Source organism: Diadema setosum, chromosome 2, assembly GCF_964275005.1.
Source record: "Diadema setosum chromosome 2, eeDiaSeto1, whole genome shotgun sequence".
NCBI lineage: Eukaryota > Metazoa > Echinodermata > Echinoidea > Diadematoida > Diadematidae > Diadema > Diadema setosum.
In genome coordinates this window covers 47,885,157-47,907,626 of record NC_092686.1, presented here as the reverse complement: position 1 = coordinate 47,907,626, position 22,470 = coordinate 47,885,157, and the positions used below count along the sequence as shown (strand labels likewise).

The window sequence follows — 22,470 nt, the reverse complement described above, 5'->3', positions numbered from 1 at the left end:
GTAGCTTGTGTACAAATGAAGAAAGTCAAGGGGAAAATCATGAAGCATTTTGATTTCTAATTGCCAATCAAACAGATCTTTCCTAATCTTAATACTCTTCTTGGTATCACTTTACTAGCGAAAGGTGGCTCACGAGAAAGTCACTTAGAAAATGTCATTGACATGAAAGCTTGTGATGTGATATTTACTGAAGTAATTGTTAATTCTGTATGAGATACCAAGAAGAAAGAGGGCTATATTTGTCAGTGCCTTTTTATGATTCTACTGGGTTGCATGTCTTCTGTGGGTAGGGGGGTAGACCAATCACTGTGGCATACTCACCATTGTACTTTCCTCCTTTCTGGCTCTTGATGATGCAGATGATGAGGAGGATGAGGATAAGGAGAATGATGATGCAGATGAGAGCTATAAGCCATGTTCCCATCATAAAGCCTCCATCCACTACCGTGTCTGTAGGAACAACGGATATCACCAAGGACAGAGTCAGATTTGATGTTGTAATGGAGTTTGCACAGGTATTTTAGGCATCAGATTTTATCCCAGTATGCTACTTCTCATTTGTTATGAACTGAGGGAGAGAATCAGCAAAAATTATTCCAAGTACAATTACAGACCTCAATGCTCTTTTGAAACCAGCTTCACAGAATATGCAAATCATGAATGCGGTCTTCATTATTCATAGTCATTCCATCGGCAAATTTGTGGTCTTTAGTGAATGAGTTATATCTACTTACCTTTGCCTTAATCACATGTTACACTACATTTTCATCATTGTGAAGATAAAGAAAGCGTGAAAACATCTCTCCCACAGCTTATCCCTGGTGACTTTTTTGAACTCTCTGGATATTTAACTTTGTCAGCTGCCACAATGATGTGTTTTGTGCATTGCATGAGCATGTTTTATTTTTGCCCTCACTCATTCTTCAATGGAAGCTGCAGTGGTACAAATACACGTAATGTCTGTGGCTGCAAGCATATATGGTAGTACGGGGTCGCATTCCATGCTTGTATACATATAGTTTAGTCATAGTTTAGTCATTAGCATTGACTGGAAATGAATACAATGGTGTTATTGGTTACATGACATTATTCAGATCATTCCAGACGAGTATATAGTCGGCATTTCTGTAAAATAGTAATTTTATATTCTCTGATTAAAAAAAAAAACACCCCACAAACACAATTATGTTAAATGTTCTAGGCACCGCCTTTCTTTTCCCATTATTCTTATATTCTAAACACTAAAACTTCAGTGCTATTGTTTATATTTCCTCCATTCACTAACAGCTTACTCAAGACTGACAGATTCTACCTTTATTCCGCTCAAAGATGAGGAATACTATAAAACCTATTGGCACACTAACTGCCCTTGTCAGTCCCATACCCCTGTGACTTGTGTTGTGAAGATAATGTACACACAGTGTAGTCTAGATGACCCTAAGTATCTTATTCAATATCTGTGTGTGTGTGCTGGGTTTATCAGACCTCCAATGCCACTATAGCAGATGCCTTAAGTGTCATGTAACACACAACCAATATATATACCATGGCATACCCTACATATAGCACTGTGTATTAGTGCAAAGGGGGCTGAGCATAATGGAATGCTCGCTAGGGTTTGTTGCTAGGCAATGAGTTTGATTAAGTTTGGCAGGCTTGTTTGGACAATGGCAGTGGAGTGGGAAGGGGGCAAACACAGTCCACACAATCGGCCACGCGACTTCTTGACAGTTTACAAGGGGAATAAAGTACTGATAGCTTTTTATAGGCAAACAGCCTTGAGGGTAATGCATTGAATTTTCTTGGCTTGCTTCGATCATGTTTGATTTGGTAAAAGTTTGTGAGTTTGGTGCCATGTATGACTCACTTGATCAACAATTTAGGCAGAAGTCCTTGAACACTTCTAGTTTCATCAGTTTGGAGGATAAACTGACTTACAATTGGCATTATCACTACCACTACGTAATGCAATTTGATTTTCTGCTCATTTACCCGAAAAAAAAAATTAGACATGTTCTCAGAAGAACGAAACATCTACTCTTGGAGCAGAATAACTTCATCTTCAAAATATTTGTTAATTGCAAAATATGTAAACAAACACTTTGATGTAGATATTGTAATATAACCGGATTTCTCCAGTTATTGTGTGGGATCTTTTTTGGGTAAGTTCGCGGACACCTCACTCAGACTCACAAGGATCACATCATATCGCATCACCACGTAGAGAAAGCACCAATAATTCACCGAGATGACAATCGAAGTGCGTGCGAAGAAGAACTTTATTACCGTACTCGCCAATCCGGCTACCCGTCAGGACCAGTCGCCTGACACGATGCACCACTGTATCGCCGCACGAATGGCCGATACACACAGCGTTACAAGACTTTAGTGTACAATACACTACAAAACCACGGGGGGACTCCGCGGACACGTCCGCCCCCGACGAGCGTCAGCTCACCACTCCTCGCTCCTTCTACCCGAGCGAGAGTATAACCACGTGCGACCCGTGACCCCCATCGAAACTCATACGGTCATGGGGTCACCGCACGCCCCCTACGTCCTAACCAGACGTACCAGAGACAGCAACTTCAGTGCTCTAACCTCATTTCATTACACAGCCCCTCCCTAAGACTAGTCAGTCCCTTGACTAGGGCAACTCGGGCTTTACATAAACAATGAAATGACCAAAACCGGATATTACAATCCCGTATCCCACGCAAACAGAAACATAAACAATATTAAACGCGAGAACAACATTTTCACATAAACTTCACAGATTAGCGTAAGCACATTTACCTATTCTTACACGCTAAAACAACCAAGTGTATGACATACATACGTGAAACACTGGTTCGCAACTTTGCATTTACATGTATTTACATAACTTAATAAACACAAAAAAAGATGTGAAAACCGCATCATTCCTAAACAAACGAGGCATTCATCACTACGCATCATTGTCTCCCGCCTTGCTTAAACAACGAACTCCTTAAGTATAGCTTGTCCGATAGTTTACATTGCATTTACACGTATTTACACACACAAAAAAAAAAATAAACAAAGCTCTCTTAATAGCAGTCCACATTTTAAAGACAAATAAAAACACTGTAGCGTCATTTGGTAAGTCGTTGCGCCTTCCGCTAGGGGTTCCCGTCCTGCACTCCAAACATAGCATCTCCGGAGAATTCCTTGCGCCGTCCCACTTGGTGTACCAGATATCCATATCGTAAGTCATCTCGCAGACCACATGACAGATATGACAATACGTCACTGCTGGTGTCAACCTGTCGAGGTAGCACATGGCGTTGCAGGTATGGTGCACCTATTGCAGGTATCCCGCAGTTTCCTACATTATATACATTAGGTTGCGGCTGTACACGAGTCACTACAATCACCTGGCGCTCTACCCAGCATCCCTGATACGAGTCATCGCATCGCTGAGGAGAGTTTCGCTTCCTTGGTTGATTGCGCCGGAGATCAGTATGGAAAACGTCGGAGAAATGGATTCATCTTTGCCGGTGTGCAAATCGATAGGGTCAGACTCTGGTCGAACGTCTCCAGCTTCGTTGAGGAACTTCCGAGATGCATGGTGCCAGGAGGGCATGACGATCCAGCTCCTGCAAAGGAGCATCAATACCTCCACCAGCCTCGATCCACGACTGCAACAAAGGCTCGCCAAAGCACTGTTTCATTCGATCCACGTGCACACGGCTTTTCTTTCCGATGTTTTCTCTTGTGTTCGGCATGTCACTCACGTCCGACAACCTTCCTACAACCAGGAACGGACCTTGTCATTTCCGTTGTCAGGATGTGTAGCAACGCATAATTGCATTAAAATGCACCAGGAACAGAGTTTCGGTCTGATCGTGAAAACATGCATGTGCGCGCATAGCAGGCATTCGATTTAAAGGCACTACTAACGACACTGCAGGCATAGCAGGCATTCAAGGTGAAGGCACCGCTGGCACTACAGGTGCTACTATTTCTTCTTGACGAGTAGGGTCCTACTGTATTTTCTTCCGGCGTAGACTTCTGCCTCTCAAACAACTTCAACTTCATGATGTCGGTATTGACAGATGAACTTGCAGGCATACCGGGCATTCAATTTAAAGGCACCGCTGATACTGCATGCGCTATAGGGTCCTCTTGACAGGCGCTATTCTCTCTTTATCTTCTCCAGGCTGCGTAAAGTCTAAAACAATACAGGCGCCTTCGTCGGCAAGCGCCTTTCCCCTGCAGGCGCCTTCGCTCGCAGGCGCCTTTCCCCTGCAGGCGCCTTCGCTCGCAGGCGCCTCCGCCTGCAGGCGTCCTTCACTGCAGGCGCCTTCCCCTGCAGGCGCCTTTCACCTGCAGGAGCCTTTCAACTTCAACTGCAGGCGCCTTTCACCTGCAAGCGTCTTTCACCTGCAGGACGAAATATACGCAAGATGAATTTACTGATCCAGACTCACCCTGCAGGCAACGAAAAATATAGTAGGCATTCGTAACGAGGGCACTACTATAGCACTGCAGGATTAATCATCTCTCCTCTAATGCAAAATATGTCACAATAACATGGAAATGATCGTTATAGCAGTCTCCTGGTCCACGCATCCCATCCCACCGCTGCCACCAATGTAATATAACCGGATTTCTCCAGTTATTGTGTGGGATCTTTTTTGGGTAAGTTCGCGGACACCTCACTCAGACTCACAAGGATCACATCATATCGCATCACCACGTAGAGAAAGCACCAATAATTCACCGAGATGACAATCGAAGTGCGTGCGAAGAAGAACTTTATTACCGTACTCGCCAATCCGGCTACCCGTCAGGACCAGTCGCCTGACACGATGCACCACTGTATCGCCGCACGAATGGCCGATACACACAGCGTTACAAGACTTTAGTGTACAATACACTACAAAACCACGGGGGGACTCCGCGGACACGTCCGCCCCCGACGAGCGTCAGCTCACCACTCCTCGCTCCTTCTACCCGAGCGAGAGTATAACCACGTGCGACCCGTGACCCCCATCGAAACTCATACGGTCATGGGGTCACCGCACGCCCCCTACGTCCTAACCAGACGTACCAGAGACAGCAACTTCAGTGCTCTAACCTCATTTCATTACAATATCTACATGACCCAGGAGCACATTATACTGATACAGTCTTTTTTTCATCATCCTATTGATGTATGGTAAACAACATCCACTGCACTTCTCTTCCTGTTCTATAACTCCCATCTCTTCCTCAATCTGTCTGTCTGTCCATCTCTTCCTCAATCTGTCTGTCTGTCCATCTCTCTCTCTACCCCCCCCCCCCCCATCTCTCCTCCTATGACCTTTGCCAACATTCCATCAGTGCTACGACTCAGTCTCAGCTTCACGTAACAGTGATAGCCGAGTCCCTTGAATGCATATGTAGTAGGGTGGGGAAGAAGAGAACACAATGATATATTCTCTGAGAAAGAGAGAGAAATATACCTAAAGATACACAGTTAGATAAATAGATAGTTAGAGATAGATAGATATGTAGATAGAAAGAGATGAATAGACAGATATATAGATAGATAAATGAATTGTTAGATAGAAAGACGGGTAGATAGATAAGTAGATAGACTGATAGATAGATAGATAGGTAAATGGATATATAAGTAGATTAATAGAGATAGATAGGAAAATAGATAAGTATATGGATAAAAAGATAGATATTTAGACAGATATATTGATAGATTATATAGATATATAACATGATAGATAGATAGATAGATAGAAAGATACATAGACATACAGATAGACAGATAGATAGATAGATAGAAAGATACATAGATATACAGATAGACAGATAGATAGATAGATAGATAGATGGGTAGGTAGATAGATAGATAGATAGAGAGGGAGAGAGATCCTGAATGACAACCCATACAGTACAGCTACACTGTATACTGTCATGCCACTGAAGATGGAATAATATCCATGCCATTTCATTTAATACATTCCTGATGGTTCTCAAGCAGTATATGCCATGGTTACATAATGGAGTACAAGTATTACCATAGCAACCATTGTACAATGCCATGGCTGGATATTTGACTGACTGTCTAAAGATATCAATCATGAAAGTCACAATTTTCCCTTTTCCAGAATACATCAAATCATCGTAGTGACTTCATATCTCATGAAGATGAAGCAATCCCTAAATCATAAAATAGAATGATTCATGAAAAAATGCTTTCTGCTTCTTTCCCTCCCACCAAGCCACAGGAATTCAACACATATAAAAACAATAAAAACAAAAACAAAACAAAACAAAACAAAACATAAAACAGGACAAAACAAACAATATATTATGCATCCTGCCATTTTGATGTCATAATATCTCGTTCTTTTACATGATAACATGGTGACCTCTGCATGCATTTACATTGAGGATTACATTTCCATCATGCACCAGTGATTGCTTGTTACCTTCATTAATGAGAAACAAATATTTAAACATGATAACCAGGGTCAGAACAAAAACATGAAGCATGGTGACAGAACTGGACAGTTCCTTTTTTGTGTGTATGTGTGTGTGTGTATAAAAAATACATCCATCTGCTCCTCACAAACCCTTCAAATCATTTGTTAGAAAGCTGACATATATAACAAGCAAAAAAATTAGTGTGCTTTTATTTTCACTGGATTTTCATGTCACATGAAATACCTGAAAACTTCCACACCACATAAATATCCACTTTTACAGTACAACACAACTTGCATCCAATAATCTGAACATCACAATAGGCATTCAAGCAGCTTTGCTTGCCAAAGTGTTAATTCAATGTTAGCTGTTTTTTTTTCTCCACTCTGCATTAATGACAACATTTTCCCCAAAAAGATCACAATACCGAGACACAGCCAAGAACAGACAGAAGAAATCTACTCTCCTGAGAAAGCTAAAAACAGTGATAATTAACACCAACAGTGGTCTGAAAATTTGGACAAAATCATATGAATTTTACAAATTTCTAGCATCAGGAAGATATGAACTCTGGAAACAAGCTGACATGGATTTGTACAATCTGCCATTTATATCATTTTTTAGTTTTTAAGTCGATGATCTGATATGCTCTATCTGTGGCAACTGTTCAGAGATACTGGTACTCCAATCCTTCAAAGCTAAAATCAAAGAAAAGTCTAATATAATGGTCCAAAGAAGAAATGAATGATCAGCTTATGTCTGTCATATGACAGGCCAATAGGATGCTATGTTTGGTGAAACACTATTGGCTAATCAAAAGAGAAATTCATAGTCTTATCATTCTTCAAATTGTTCTTACGATTCTAACTGCTTTACAAATTTCAGACACATATTTCTTATCGCAAAACTTTTCTTTTTATTGTCTGTTTTGAAGCATATCATAGAAGTCTGTATTACCAGAAGAACACCTTACTTTGGAGGAGTTACTCAAGTGTTTGAAATTCAATTCTTCACATTCTTGTCTCTACAAATTGTTTCACTGCATGAATAAGTTTATCAATGATAATGAATGTTGTTACCCTGTGTGTAACATATATTTTTGGCATGTTGGTTTCACAAGAAATATGTCACAAGGCAAAGCCATTATGTAAAAATGGTGAAATATTATCAATGAACATGTATTTTTATATTTAAACTATAGTTTCTCAAATGAGGTGTGAAAACCCAACAAAAAATCAGGTAGATGGATTTCATTTCTTGAGCATTTAGTGCAGAGCAAAAAGAAAAACCCCATTTTCAATCACTTGCAATGGACTTAATAACTATTTAAGTTAAGTTATTATTTGAACACATATGCTGCAAATGATAATGAACAAATAATTGCACATCCCTTTAACTTTGATGATTTTCATGAAAAAGCCCCTTTTCCCTTTCTTCTTATGGATGACACTTTAATTCACCATAACCAAAGATGTATCTGCAGTGTAATAAATGTGTGTATTTTACATGGATAAACAACAACGATGTTACTTGACATTCACTGGAGTATTTTTTTTTCCCCTGTCAAGATTAATCTTCACCCCAGCTGTCTTGCTGTAGTGCTTTGCCACTCAGTAAACTGCTGCATTCAGAGAAAACAATTGCTCACAATCTAACCCTACATTGTCATTCTCCCAAACATGCATTTATGCACGTGTAGTTAGGGCATAAGTGTGTCTCTGTTCAGAAACAGACAGTGTGATTAGAGCATTTCAAATTATATCGCAAGTCAGCAGAAAAAAATACACCAGAGATGAAGAGGTATGGTGAAGACAGGGAAAGGATGTACAGGAATAGAATCACTGACAAATTACACCTCTCTCTCACTCATTCACTCACTCCCCTACAAAAATAAATGAATAAAACAAAATCACACATTTTGAGGCATCAAAAAGTGAAAAGCTAGAATCCTTGTGGCTACTTGAATGAAAATTGGACCAATTAAAAAAAATAATAAAAAAAGAATAGACTTCTCATTCCAAGATTTGAATGCAGTGAAGCTATGCAATAGCTTGGTAATTTAAACAAATTAGCGGGTAGATGTTTTGTACACTGTCTCATTTTTTTTTCAGGACTAAAGTGAGTCACATGTCCATGTGTGGACAAATGGTGCATGAAAAATTGATTGTGTTTTCATGTTTTTCTCAAAAAGAAACGTTCATACCCTGATGGATTGGAGCGAGAAACGTCTCATATTTCTTACAGCATAACAGTATATTCTCTGCTTTTATAACAGAAACAATGGAGATGACATCATCAGCTCACTCACTTTACATACTCATATCAAATGTTAGAGAACTGTTTTGTAAAAATTAGCACAACTGAACAATATCACAAAGTTCTTCAAAAATTCTTATTTGATTTTGATGAGATGTTCAATGTTGGTGCCTGCAAAAATTTTACTCTTTCCTTTCAGACTGACTTTAAACTTGTCCGGAATTCTCCTTTAAGAAAGAAAGACAGTCTCTTTTGACTACAGTCTCCACTGACTACTAGATCAGTCTCATGACTGTACACCCTTGCCACGAGCTCAAATCAGTTTACCTTACACTCAGTATTCAGAGAGTTAAGCAAGAGGAAGAAGGAGAATGACATGGAGGTAAGATGAGAGAGTAGTGATGGATGCATTAGCCGTCATTGAGAAGCAAAAGGACACAGCTAGCAACAAGTCAACTTATGCCCTTTTGCTCTCAACAGATGACAGATTAGATGGCAAAATGAATGCAAATGGAGACGTTATTGTTGTCCAAACCTTTCTCCGGTACGACCGTTATATTCTTGCCTGTTTGAGAGAGGACAGGATAAAAGTCACATAATTTCACCCTGGAGATTGCCTTTAAGTCAGACAGGTATCAGTTTATTTCATCTCGGCAGTGGATATTATTGGTTATGAAAGGAATATATTCTATTACTTGTAGTAGTGTAATCAATAATCAGTCACCAATAGCTAATGGTGTCATTCATTGCATACAGTGCATAAATAACAGAGCAATATATAATCTCTAGAAGAAATAGTGATTTGTCCATAAGCCACCATTTCTGATTCATGAAGAATTTGGATAATATGCCCAGTATAGTGACTGTGGAAAGACAGAAGGCTAGGGATAAAAAGGAAGAGTTAGGTGAAGGTGATGCGGTATAGGCACAATGTCTTACCGGTCCCTGCAGTCGTGAATTCTGCGTCCGCACTGTCCGTTGCACCTGCATAGTTCTTCGTCCGTAGGTGTGCTTCGTACGTGGTTTTCGGCTCCAGACTAGTCAACATGATTTGTGTTGCATCCAGGACATCCACTGGAGCTGTGGTCATATAATCTTTGTCTGTGAGATATCAAACAGAAGACAAGATATGACAGGAATTAGAAAATCAATGGAAATAAAAGAACTAGTGTAAACTTTGCTATACAACATATGGTTATGTGTGCATGTGGGTATGGTTATGTGTGCGTATGTATGTGTGTGTCTTAGCATGTGTATTTGTGTATTTTCCTTTTGTGTGTGTGTAAGCACAAGTAAGGGGAAATATGATAGAGAGGACAAATTGCACAAGCTTGCACTCAATCTCTGTGAATGAAACTGTTATGGAAAACTGCAAGAAAAAAAGAAAACACGTGTAATGGAAATGAAAACTCCATTCCTCACAATTACCACTGCAACAACTCTACTTTGTCAGTATGGAATGAGCTCGACCAAAAACAGCCGGCATCAAGAGATAATTCACCTCTTGTAGGCAAACTTGAAGCGTATATGGGCAAATAATCAGTTGAAAGGATACAATTTAGGGTAGGGAGAGGAGACACCCACACACAAACTGGCATTCGAATCAAACACGGGGAGCTGAGAGCATCGTACACATATCCTCTTATATTAGTGCATTCACCCTCAACAGTCTACCACAAGTGAAGTTCATCAGACCTATCTCAATTACTCCCAAAACAAGGATACAATATTTGTTCCAATTCACCATTAAACAGACTCAATCAGCCATTCAGTCTATCACTCTTCAGAAGAATTCTCTTTCAGACAAGTGAACGCAAACAAATTTTATTCAACCGTTTTGGGTCCCCCCCCCCATAAGCCATACCACCCACACACTCTTAGGAAACTTGGCAAAGCGATAACAAGGACGTACCTTCTCCCTTCAACTACATCTGATTATCAGCAACAATTCAAGGGGACATTAAGTCATTCAGAGCTGAAAGCACGGCCTTAATTTGTTTCCTCTTGGTGTCTTTCAAATGAAATCAATCATAATGATGGTTTATTGGCTTTGAATTTATATTATTCCTCCCCAGAGGTCGACCTGGGGTCACTGCCTTTTGAAGTGTGTGGAGGATAATAGTTGGAGGGCACTGGTGGTAGGGGGTGCACACTTTGCACCCCTTTCATTGGTGTCTGGCTCCAGGGGTACAGCCAGTCAGCTAAACTTGGTATCACCTCTGGATGGCAACTGAAGCCTTTTCATCCAAGAATATCACAAAAACCTGAGTTTAGAAGAGTCAATTTTACTTTGATTGGCAAGTCCTAGAATTCTTCACTGGCATAGTCCTGCATGTATATATTATATAAAAAAATGAGGATGGACTGGTCAAACACTCGAAGTGGTTAGGTGGACACTAGCCAACTGATTGTCCACTCTGATGAGACAGAGTCAATATTTACTAGCAAACAGAGGGAACAGGAAAGATAGGAAGAATTATCTGACAGGCCTTGTGGGATAGCAAACACAATTAAATCACAGAGCCTACACATGCCATTTCACATATATACTGACTCACAAACATACACACAATCAAACCACAGAGGTATACAAGTTTGCATACTTAAATGAACACACATACAGTATATAAACTCATACAGACACAAGTACACTTCAAAGCTCGTATCCACTGTTACACACGAACACACAATCATACCATGCATACAAGTTCAAACATAATGTACACACACATTCTACACTCATACAGACATAAATACACCCATATGTAAACAAACATTCACACAAACATACATGAATACACATTATATAAGCTACAATGTTTGTATCAGGTCATCCAATGGCATTCACCATCAAAGTCTCCTTTATATTACCAAGACCTGCGTGGGTGGGTGTGTTTGAAAATACTTTTAATCATTCTAATTAGTTTCTACAAAAATTGACTCATCATGAACATTATTAATGCCAAGCTTTCAAACGACTACCGCTTGGAGGCTCTTAGCAATGCTTTATCAAATTTACCAGTCAATATTCATGGAATATCGCATCTTTCTTTAAATACTAACTTCAGAAAAATCTTGCATTTGCACTTTCTTCATACTAAGATGTGAAATCATACGTTATGACATTTTCCAGACATGTTTTTGCCTACAATAAAGTCCTATCTCTTACAATGCAATTATAAACAGTTCATCTTAAATGCTTTATCGAGTCATTTAAAAAAGAAATTATTTCAACATCATTCACAGTAACTCTTTGGGTCTTTTTGTGCAGAAGGAAAATATGTCAGGAACTGAGCAAAGATTTCAAGAATAACTGACAGACATCTATTCGAGACACAATGATATAGATGGCTGCTCCATGAGACATAACAAGCAGGGAAAAAATTACCTGAAATTATGAAAACAATGAGGGAAGTTAGAATTTATTTTTTGTCAGTAATAAGAAGCCGTCTCCATGAGCTTCCACAACATTGGCCATTGAGCTAGGGCTGGATGTAAGGGAGATTTAGTCTGATGATTCCAACTTCACTGTGAGGGGATAATACCAGCCATGATACTGAAGGTCATAGGCTATGAGGTTTATCATCAAATTTCTGCTAGTGAGTAAATTAAATATGCATCCCTTCATCACATAAGATGTGTTGCCGTAATTAGCTCTCACTCTGTCCTTTACATCATGGTGCTTTTCATTGCAATGTGCTAAAATAGGAAAAGGAAAAAAAAGCCAACAGCCACACCCTGAAGTCCCTTCATTCTTGTATGCAGTCAAGCTTTCTTGATACCAGCCTACTTCAAACAATAAATTAAAACTTCAGTCATCAGCTAACGATATTTTACCAGTAAGGACTCCAATTCATTCTAAATTAAATTGCCCAAGGCCAAGCTATGAGCTGCTATGAACTAAATGCCAGCATCATCCCCTAGAATGACAGTTATGTTGCCATGGTTACTTCCACATGCTCTGGCCTCTTCTGAATAGATGAAATTGTCAGAGTTTCTGTTACAAGAGAAGATATACACTTAAAGCACATGTATGCACCATGGCTTCTGCTACTACTACTATTAGAATTCTTGTACTAATACTACTGCTAAAACTATCTACTACTATCACTACCACTGATATTGTTGATGCTACTACTACTATCACTATTCTGCTTCTACTACTACTACTACTGCTACCACTACTACTACTACTACTACTACTACTACTACTACTACTACTACTACTACTACTACTACTACTACTACCACTACTACCACTACTACCACTACCATTACAACAATGAATTATAACAATGGTAGTGCACTGCAACATAGGAAGATAAAAATTATGTTATGAGGTGCTCATTGTGACTGTAGTCAGTCAATGTAACACACACTGTGAGGCAGCCAAGTATAGACAGCTACAGCACAGAATTATCCATTCCTGTGTGTGTAGTAGATACCAACGTGGGGGAGAGAGAGAATATAAATTAAGACTGACCTCTGAAGTACACTGTAACCTAGTGTGCACACATGGGAGGATGTTTACCATGCAAACAGTACATTTTTTAGTCTTTCTTTTCCACAGCTCTTTGTGATAGTGCAAATTCTGTATACACATAGAGCAAATTCACAGCGGCTAAACCAAGGATCATTTTTGGCTTTGTTTTGTGTGTGTATGATATATGATTTTTTTTTTTTTCCTTTGGGGGGAAAGGGGATGTACATTATACATTTAGAGTGGTCTTGTGCTCATGGGGGAGATTTGCTTTATAACTCAGTTTCAGAATATCATGTAAATCTTCCATCATTTTTCCAGAAAAAAAACTAATACAAATTTTGCGTCTGCATGACAAACTAGTAATGGTATAAGATATTCTAATTAACTGATCTCATTTACATGAATAAAGCAACCTGGATTTCTATCATTCTGATTTCTATTATGTATCATTTCTGATGGGATCACATGTGGTCTAAGGTGATAGCAATCCCACTGCAACTCATTTTTTCCCCCCTGTAGATGAGGCTTTGTGAATATGCCACAGCCATTCTTCACACATCCTCATTAATATCTTCACTTCACCAGCAGTCAGGGCTGGTCATCATCTCGTATGCTTGTACCGAGAAATCAAAACGTTTCTAGCTTGGCATCATCGCATCCTAGCCTCCATGAGATCAAACTGCTTCGCGTTTGATGCTGAGGCAGTGAGCCTACTTCACTGCTCAACATTTATGTCATGCCCATTTGGCAACAGCTCAGGCGATTGTCATAAAATAAATATTATTATCAATTTCACGGATACTCCCCTTCATCTCCTACTATAAAAGTCTCCTGCTAAAGCCCACTCCATCCTTGTATCATGTAAGCTATCTACACTTTGCCTCCTCCTGTACAGCTGCTCTACTCTCTCTCCTTCTCTCTCTCTATCTGATCTCTATCCACCCTATAGCCTCACTATCTGTGGTCATACCATACATTCCAGTGGCTAGCAAGGTATCAAACGGTTTACCTTCATCGCTGTGTTATATCCGCCTACGTACAGATACATGATGTATGGTTTCATAAATTATGCACGCAGCACTTCATATGGTTCATTACATCCCAGTGGAAGCATCGTTAGCCTTCTTATCTATACTGAGCATCAATTCCAGTACACAGCCATTATGGTGTCGATTTTCTGATGAAATGACACTAAATTAGCTTTATTACAAATATTGGGGCTTGCCCTCTAATTGCCTTGTAGCAATCATGACAACAAACTTGGTTTGTACCGCTGCAACCATCAAGAAAGCTTTCATAATAATCTTTCTCATTTCCTCACCCTCGGTCATCATCATGGCCAAAAGTGCATAATTAATATCGAACAATAAGAAAAGTGACACACTTGCAGTATCTTACAAAATATGATATCAATAATATGGGAAATGAACCCTGAAGGTAGCAAGGATTTACTTCTTACCATTCCCTAATGACTCAATTACTGGTCAATGTGCTCAAATTGGCAACTGAGGAGATCACCCGACACTAATGATGACACAGGACAACCAGACAAAGGAATCATATCCATTCTTTGTCCACTCAGTAAAGTTCCCAGCATGGTTCCTTGACATTAAGCATCATTTTGAGGGAAGAGAACACCACACAGTAATGACATCAGATAGCCACAGGGAGCCATTTCTCGCTGTACTCTTTACTTCTCATCTCTCAACACGGCCCTGCACATATTGGAACAGATTGGCCAATGACACTCAGTCCCACATATACAATTTGGCGTGACTGTTATGAGGCACCCTGCTTTCACAACTGAGAGCCCTGCTTGAAAAGGGATACTTGTATCTTATCTGGTCCAGTAAACAGAGCCATAATTGTTCATTGTCTCCTAAAATTACAGCCATCAAACCATAATAGTTTCACACCTTCACAATCACCCCCCCCCCCAAAGAAAGAAAGAAAAAAAAAAAAAGAGACTTCTGTTCAGTACTGTGACCAACCAATAATATGTTGGTGACGATGATTGTAAGTATAGCCATCTGTCTAGGCAATACGCACAAGGGAAAAGAGAAATCTAAGATTGTCATGAAGGTCTCACCCTTTGATCTAATTACATCCAAATCATTCCCTGAAAAGCTCATTCTATCTGACAAATGACCACTCTGAATCCCTGCCGTGACTATTTATACCTTTTGTTACAGCAATATATACTGGTAATATCAGTAATTTTTACTTATCTTTTCTAAAAGACCCTTTCTGTCACAATGGTATCATTGTGTAACATGTTACTGTTCCTTGAAAGCAAGCACAGATAAAGAATAGCATACTTCACTATGCAGCCTACACCTTCTTACCAACAGCCTAATGACCAAAAGCTTTCACTTTTTCTGCAACTTAAAGGACAAGTTCACCTTCATAAACATAAGGATTGAGAGAATGCAGCAATATTAGTAGAACACGGTGTAGTGAAAGTTTGAGGAAAATTGGACAATCGATGCAAAAGTTATGAAATTTTAAAATTGTTGTGTTGGAACCACTGGATGAGGAAACTACTAAGGCTTGTGATGTCATATGAGTACAACAGTATAAAGAAAATGTAAAGAAAATTCAACATATTTTCACTCTTTTCGCATAATAAAAGAGCACTTGACTTGCCTCTTTCTAAAGGCAATGGGAATAATATTACCCATAACATATGTCAGTAACGAGTCAAGGGAATGTGTACTTTTTTCAAAAGATGAAATTTTGTGAAATTCTCTTTATATTTTCCTTATATTGTTGTACGCATGTGACATCATACACTGCAGTAGTCTTCTCATCCAGCGGTGACTGCACAAAAACTTCAAAAATTCATAACTTTTGAACGGATTGTCCGATTTTCCTCAAACTGTCAATGATGTGTTCTACTAATATTGCTACATTCTCTCAATCCTTATGTTAATGAAGGTGAACTTGTCCTTTAAAACCTTTCATTTTTGCCTCTTCTTTGTCAACACAAATGAGGCAAGGAGCACAGACACAAACAGAACAACCTTGAACAAATTGAACGAAAGAAAAAAGGGAAAAGCTTGAATGGCAAGTACTCCCTACAGATATGGCATAGATTGTATGAATGTTTCTCTCTCATAAAAAGTCAAAACTTCTTTTCCCTACAGTCTCTAGGCTAGGTCTCATTGAATTTCTGCGAATTTAGGTTGCCTATGTTTCAGATTTCAGACAAAAAGCACAGCGGCACGGCCGGAATCCGACACTGTTCATCACATTCGGTTGTTTGCTCACTGCGGGCTGAGCAATCTTGAATCCACCCTGCCTCCTTAGCATTCCATGACAACAGTGCCAAAGACAGTCACACAATACAATCGCCGCCCCTGGTCATCCATCCATCCAACAACGCTGGGCTGAAATGACGCAAAAGATGCGCATCCTGCTCGAACTCAGCGCACGGAATCAAAAGATTCAAGGACTCTCAAATACTACGTGTGTAGACTCATGCAATAACATCCAATATCAAGTGTGGCTTCTTCGACATCTCCTATAAATGCCGAGTGTGTATGCCTGCATATGAAATTCTGAGCTCAGTGGTATGGGATACAGCACATAGTAAAGACTCAATGTGATGCCAAACCGTGAAAAAATATCCCATGCTTCTCCCTTGAGATTTTTTTTTCTCATAACTCTGAGAAACATGCCAAATATTTGTGAAATTATCAAGTTGGCACAATACTGCATACACCAAGTAGTTTTTCCCTGCAGTCAATAAGGAATGCGTCTCTGCTACTGTACCTGCAGCTTCTTTGCTTAGGAATGTATTTATATATCTCCCCATTTGAGGATCATGGGGTAGCCCCTATCAGTGTCAACATGTAGATGAAGTCATCGGAGTCTCACCTTACAGTGAGTACACATCTAAGGCATGCAACTATTGGAGGCCCATAGGCAGTTGTCTGACATGCCGTAAGGTCCCCCGATATCTTGTTTCTCTCGAGTCCCCCAAGTTAAACATCCCAAGGATCTCTACACAGCTTCATTGATGCTGAGCTGCGACCTATGACCTTTGAGGCGCAGTGGAGCATCTTGTACCAGACGAGAGGCATATCTTATGCCATCATTGTAAATGCATGGCTAGCGTCCCATGTATGCCAGTGTTAAATCATCCAATCATTTGGATGTGTAGAACCCTGTCTGAAGGCTACAGGCTTCATCTAAGCCTGCACGGAGTTCTGGGTAGATTAACATGTAGTATGATATTAATGATGCATGCTTTATGAGCAATGTGGAATTCTTGCTAGGGCTGGAATTACAGCACCTTCGTCTACTCCCTATTGCAATAGGTGAGCCTCGTTAGCACTAAAAATGCCAAAGAAACATAACCTCCAGCCTAATGAATTCCCAGAAGATAGTTCCCGGAAGGCAAACTAAAGGCAGTGGATTAATGAACACACAGCTCTTTAGACATGAGAACAATCTATGTATAAGGAATGCACTGATGCAATTGCAGCATGTACAGCTTTTCCATGTTGTCAAATTTGATTTTGGATGCCATATGTTAGCCATAGTTTGGTATTGGTATCACAAATTAGACAGAAAAACATGAATGGAATCATCTACTTTGGATGTGAACACAGCAGGCATGCACAACCAATATCTCTAAGTACAGATATGACAAGGTGTGGTGAAAAACTGTACAGAAAGGTAAATTTTAACTGTCTCCTATACTGGAAAACTCACATGTAATTCCTTGAGTAGTTGTAGGTGTGCAATGTAAATCATTCCAATTGTTACAGACAGGTTTAAGTTCTACACTGGACCCCATTAAGAGGTACAGAGTTATATCATGTACGGCTTGACATAAGGAGACCTAGTCAGCCAGCTATTTTTACCGTGGCAAGCACTTTAGATTACAGCTAAATGAGAATGAGTGGAGGACCCACAAGAGGTCAGCTGTGGGACAGGTTGAGTGCGTGTTGTCATGACGAATCCAATGATCTCTGCTGGATCCACACGGGATTGGTACGTCAATGTACAAACAATATTGAAAAGCACGAGTGCAGTACATAAAAATCGATGGCGGCAGAGGGATGGCAGTGCACTTGTACTGCATGTAATTAGCAATTCAAACACGATGAAATGATAATAACCAGGCAATCAGCCTTTCGCTTGGTGAGGACTAATAATGTGAAATGCATTACGCCTACTGCAAACCAGTGATATATAGCTAATGGGTTCTTTCAACATGACTTCAGCTTACACACATTTTGATCTCACAAATACACCATGTTATCTGTGGAAGATAAGGAAGAAAATCTTGTGACACGACAATGAATGCAGTTGAAACTATGATAAAACCTATGTCTTTCTTTCATCCTGTAGTCTTATCACTTTGATAATCCATCCATTTTTTTTTTTTGGAAAATACTCTGGAAAAAATACTGAACTGCAAAGAAACCATGGTAACATACCCTTTCTAAGCTTTACTAATGAGGTATCTATGCATGGGTATCCCAACAAGCTATATTCTGATGAGTAAAATGTTTGCTTGATTATGCCTCAAGGGAGGTATTATGTAACATGATTAATGTCATTTTAAGTCTAATCAATCACTTGTTAACTACAATGCAAGGTACACCTGAGTGCCGAGACAACCCAAATCCCCTCTCATAAGACAATGTTTTATGTAGGAAAAAAGGTATGTGTGGGTGGGGGTGGCTAGTGGGTCATGCTCTTATTTCAAACTATGTGCCAAACTGTCAAGACAGCTCAGCACAGAAATCACTTTAAGATGTCCGGTTTTAGGATTCTCTCGGACATTCCATTAGTGGAGGACCACATCCCGCATCCATCATCCTCATCTTTCATTTACCACACCCATTTTTCCTCTTCATCCGAATCGCTCACAGAAGAGCTCTGTATCTTTCTCAGCTATGGGGAGACTCCATCTTTCTAACTATTGCTGTCCACTCCCATTTAGTCTAGTCATGTGACATGCACAACATCATTTTGTTGTTCATGATTTTAAAACAGCTTGCATAAAAATGATTGATGCCCCTGAGTAAATTCATTTCAGCATCTCATGTACCAACTTTCTTTCCATCTGACAAATAATGTCTTTCTCAAACTAAGTAATAGCTCTGATCCACTAGAAATATTTGATCGATACAAATAAAAATAAAAATTTTGCAAACGGGACTCAAAAACACATTTTTAAAAGTCGCCATTCTCAATTCAGTTAATTAGAATCAAGCAACATTGAATTCTGTGCATCGTCATTAAATCATTAATGTCTGTTCACCAAGCATTCTATACACCAGACAGTGAGTACATTAGTCATTAGATTGAAACATAACCAAGCTTGTTAGTGAGGAAACTTCTGACGAAGACAAACTACTCTCTTTACCAACCACATCAAACATACCGCCATGACTTGTCTTGTTCAAAAAACAAAGACAAATCCAGTAGTGAGGCCAATGATCTCAGCAGTGATACGATAAACATGTTGGATTCTACTGCAGCATCCACACAAGGTTGAATGCATCTTGGGATTGTCCACTCTGGTCACTCACAAGATTAATAAGAGCAGCTGTGATTTCGCCAAGATCTACCCCTACAAAATAATGAGGATCACGAAATCTGCCTTTATGGAACAGCACTTCCTTCCTGCAATATAGCATCTGCTGAAACATTTAAATTCATCTATTTATGTCACATAGCATATCATGTACTCGTATTCTATTGAGGTGAAAGAATTTACTTGCAGACTATCCTGTCTTGCTTTCTTTTTGTTTTGTTTATTTCTTTTTTTAGTTTTTTATTTTTTTAATCTTTGGGGGGTGGAAGGGCTGAGTGAATGTGTGTGCATGTGTGAAGTTCACACAGGAACCATACACATCTCTCTTTATTGCTTGGGAGACGGGGGAGGGATTAGAGGAATAAAATATTGGGATCATAATGCTAACAAGATTGACAAAATGAATACCTCATTGTAAATGCAAATATTCCTACAATAGACAAATGGCTGTCAGGATTTGTGGTTTTATGCCACGATAAGAAATCTCTCAGTCCTAAATCTAAAACACCCCCTCATTACAAACTGCCACTTAACTCCACCCCCATCACATGACTTTGTGTCTTTGTCCCTAGATCTCTGCCTCTTTCTCTACCTAACCACCAATCTTTCCATCCATTATCCCCCTACCACTTATCTATTACCCTCCTCATCCATCTCCACTCCGCATCTTCACTATCCATCTTTTCTCATCCCAAACTATCGCACCGTGTCCCTCCTTCCATTCTCTTGGTCCGTACTAGCTAGACAGGCAGATACAATAGACATACCACAACTAATGTCACCCAATTATCTGTATCACATGCAGAGCACGCATATCGCTTAATGCAAGGTAACACTCAGGGACTGTAAAAGCAATTAGCAAGGGTATGTACAAATAACGTTTACGGGTTATTACAACTGATTTAAGGTTACAACAACTGATTTAAGGCCATACATGTGTAACTGTGTATACATGTGTAAGATGTGTGTATGTATGTGTGTGTGTGTGTGTGTGTGTGTGTGTGTCTGTGCATGTGTACATGTGCATGTGTTTGCATATGTGCGAGCTGTATTTGCGTGTTGATCTTTACGTCTCGCTTCAATTCATTACAAAGCTTAGTCTTTACTTACGGGTCCAACATGGTTTCTAGTCCATGCAAACAAAGAGCATGATGTTACACTATGTGAATGCAACCATAACTTTCTGTATGCAAGTTTGATTTGAAGATACGTATGTTCCCTACCACCCTAAATCTGATGAAGACATTATTGTATCTAATTGTATCATGACTTGTTTTAAGTGGCCTCTAAAGAAGCAGTGAATACTTACTTCAAAATAAGCAGAGCAGAGCAAAGGTCGGACGAGACTAGACTGAGACAATTCTCAGATGAAGGTTGGTTTTTTTTTCTTCCTGGTTGAGCGACAGTCCAGGCTATGTCTCCAACAAATGATCAGTAATTAGTGTAGATGAGCACAGATCGTACACACACAAGCACTGTGCATCAAATGTCAAGTTAATGAGCTATGACTTTGGCGAGGACCACTGTGGTTACCACCAGCTGTATGGTGGCTGAGAAGGAATAACGAGCATGGAAGCTTGCCTAATGCTGCCAGACTGTAGGTGGGTGCGTGTGTGGTGTGTATATTCATTTACTGAAAACTAATTGTTTTAGCAAACATTCAATGTATGCTAACTACTAGTAACTGCCTCCTTGTGACAAGCATTTCATAGCATTGGGAAACTATGAAGATATATGCACCTTGTGCAAAAGTGCAATATGGCACAGAAAAAAAGAAACTGATTAAGCAGGACATAAAAATAGTCACAGCTTTATCTTGTTGGATACTAATTCTATTAGAGGCTGTTAGACTTCTTTTTTGTCTGAATCTCCTTAAATCTGCTTCACTATTGTTATTTGCTCTCTTTGATATTATATTTGGCCAGATAGAGTTACCTCTACTACCAAACAGACAAAAACTTTGTAATTTGCTGGTGAGGTAAAGACTGAAACATAACATAACTGAGAGAGGGTATATTCATAACACAACAGCTTACATTAAAAGAAATCTCGTTCACCACAGATGCCCTTCGTAATATTTCAATGCGATCACTCACTACCTGACCAAACGTACAGAAAGTCCCTCCAGGAAAGGTTTCCCGTTTCACCTTGTTTGGATGTTTCCTGCTAAATATCATTACACGTTGTAGTTTAAATGTATCAGATTCTTCCATCTCATCACTTTGCTTTCAATGTATATCACATACTCTGAATAATACGCATTTCAATGCTTGTTGTTTATATCAACATTTAGATCTTCAGTTGAAAATAACATAATCCAAGATAATTCTCAAGATCTTTCTAAATTAAGCACAGTTTCAATATTGTTATGTATATATCAACTGCGCTAATTGTGTTAAAAATATGTATTATCCTAATGACAAGACTTGCACTATAGTATTCCATATGCTGTATGAAACACCTAGATTTGCAGGTAAACGATTTTGGTGATAGTTTGGTCACAATCATACTGCAAAAGCCGCTGAGGAACACTCTGTTAAATATGAAGTTCAAATTTTACACCAGATGACACACACTAGAACACACATGTATGCTATCACAACCATTCTCACACACTGTATACAAACAACTATTTGTGAGAGACAACATGTTCTAGAATATCACCATGGCATAGAATTTGAAACTTACCTGTGCTGTTGGTCATTCTTGGAATTGGGTGGTGACGTCT

At 39.4% G+C, this 22,470-nt stretch overlaps 1 protein-coding gene across 1 annotated transcript in view; it reads right to left on the bottom strand.

Annotated features, from left to right (window-relative positions):
- LOC140245869 (neuronal cell adhesion molecule-like) overlaps positions 1-22,470 on the bottom strand; it is a 93,412-nt gene that overhangs the window by 7,422 nt on the left and 63,520 nt on the right. Inside the window, exons 21-22 of the mRNA XM_072325357.1 lie at positions 9,643-9,804; positions 322-450 (exon numbers count right to left, since the gene is read on the bottom strand). Coding sequence (XP_072181458.1) covers positions 322-450; positions 9,643-9,804 — 291 coding nt within the window. The remainder of the gene's footprint in view (positions 1-321; positions 451-9,642; positions 9,805-22,470) is intronic.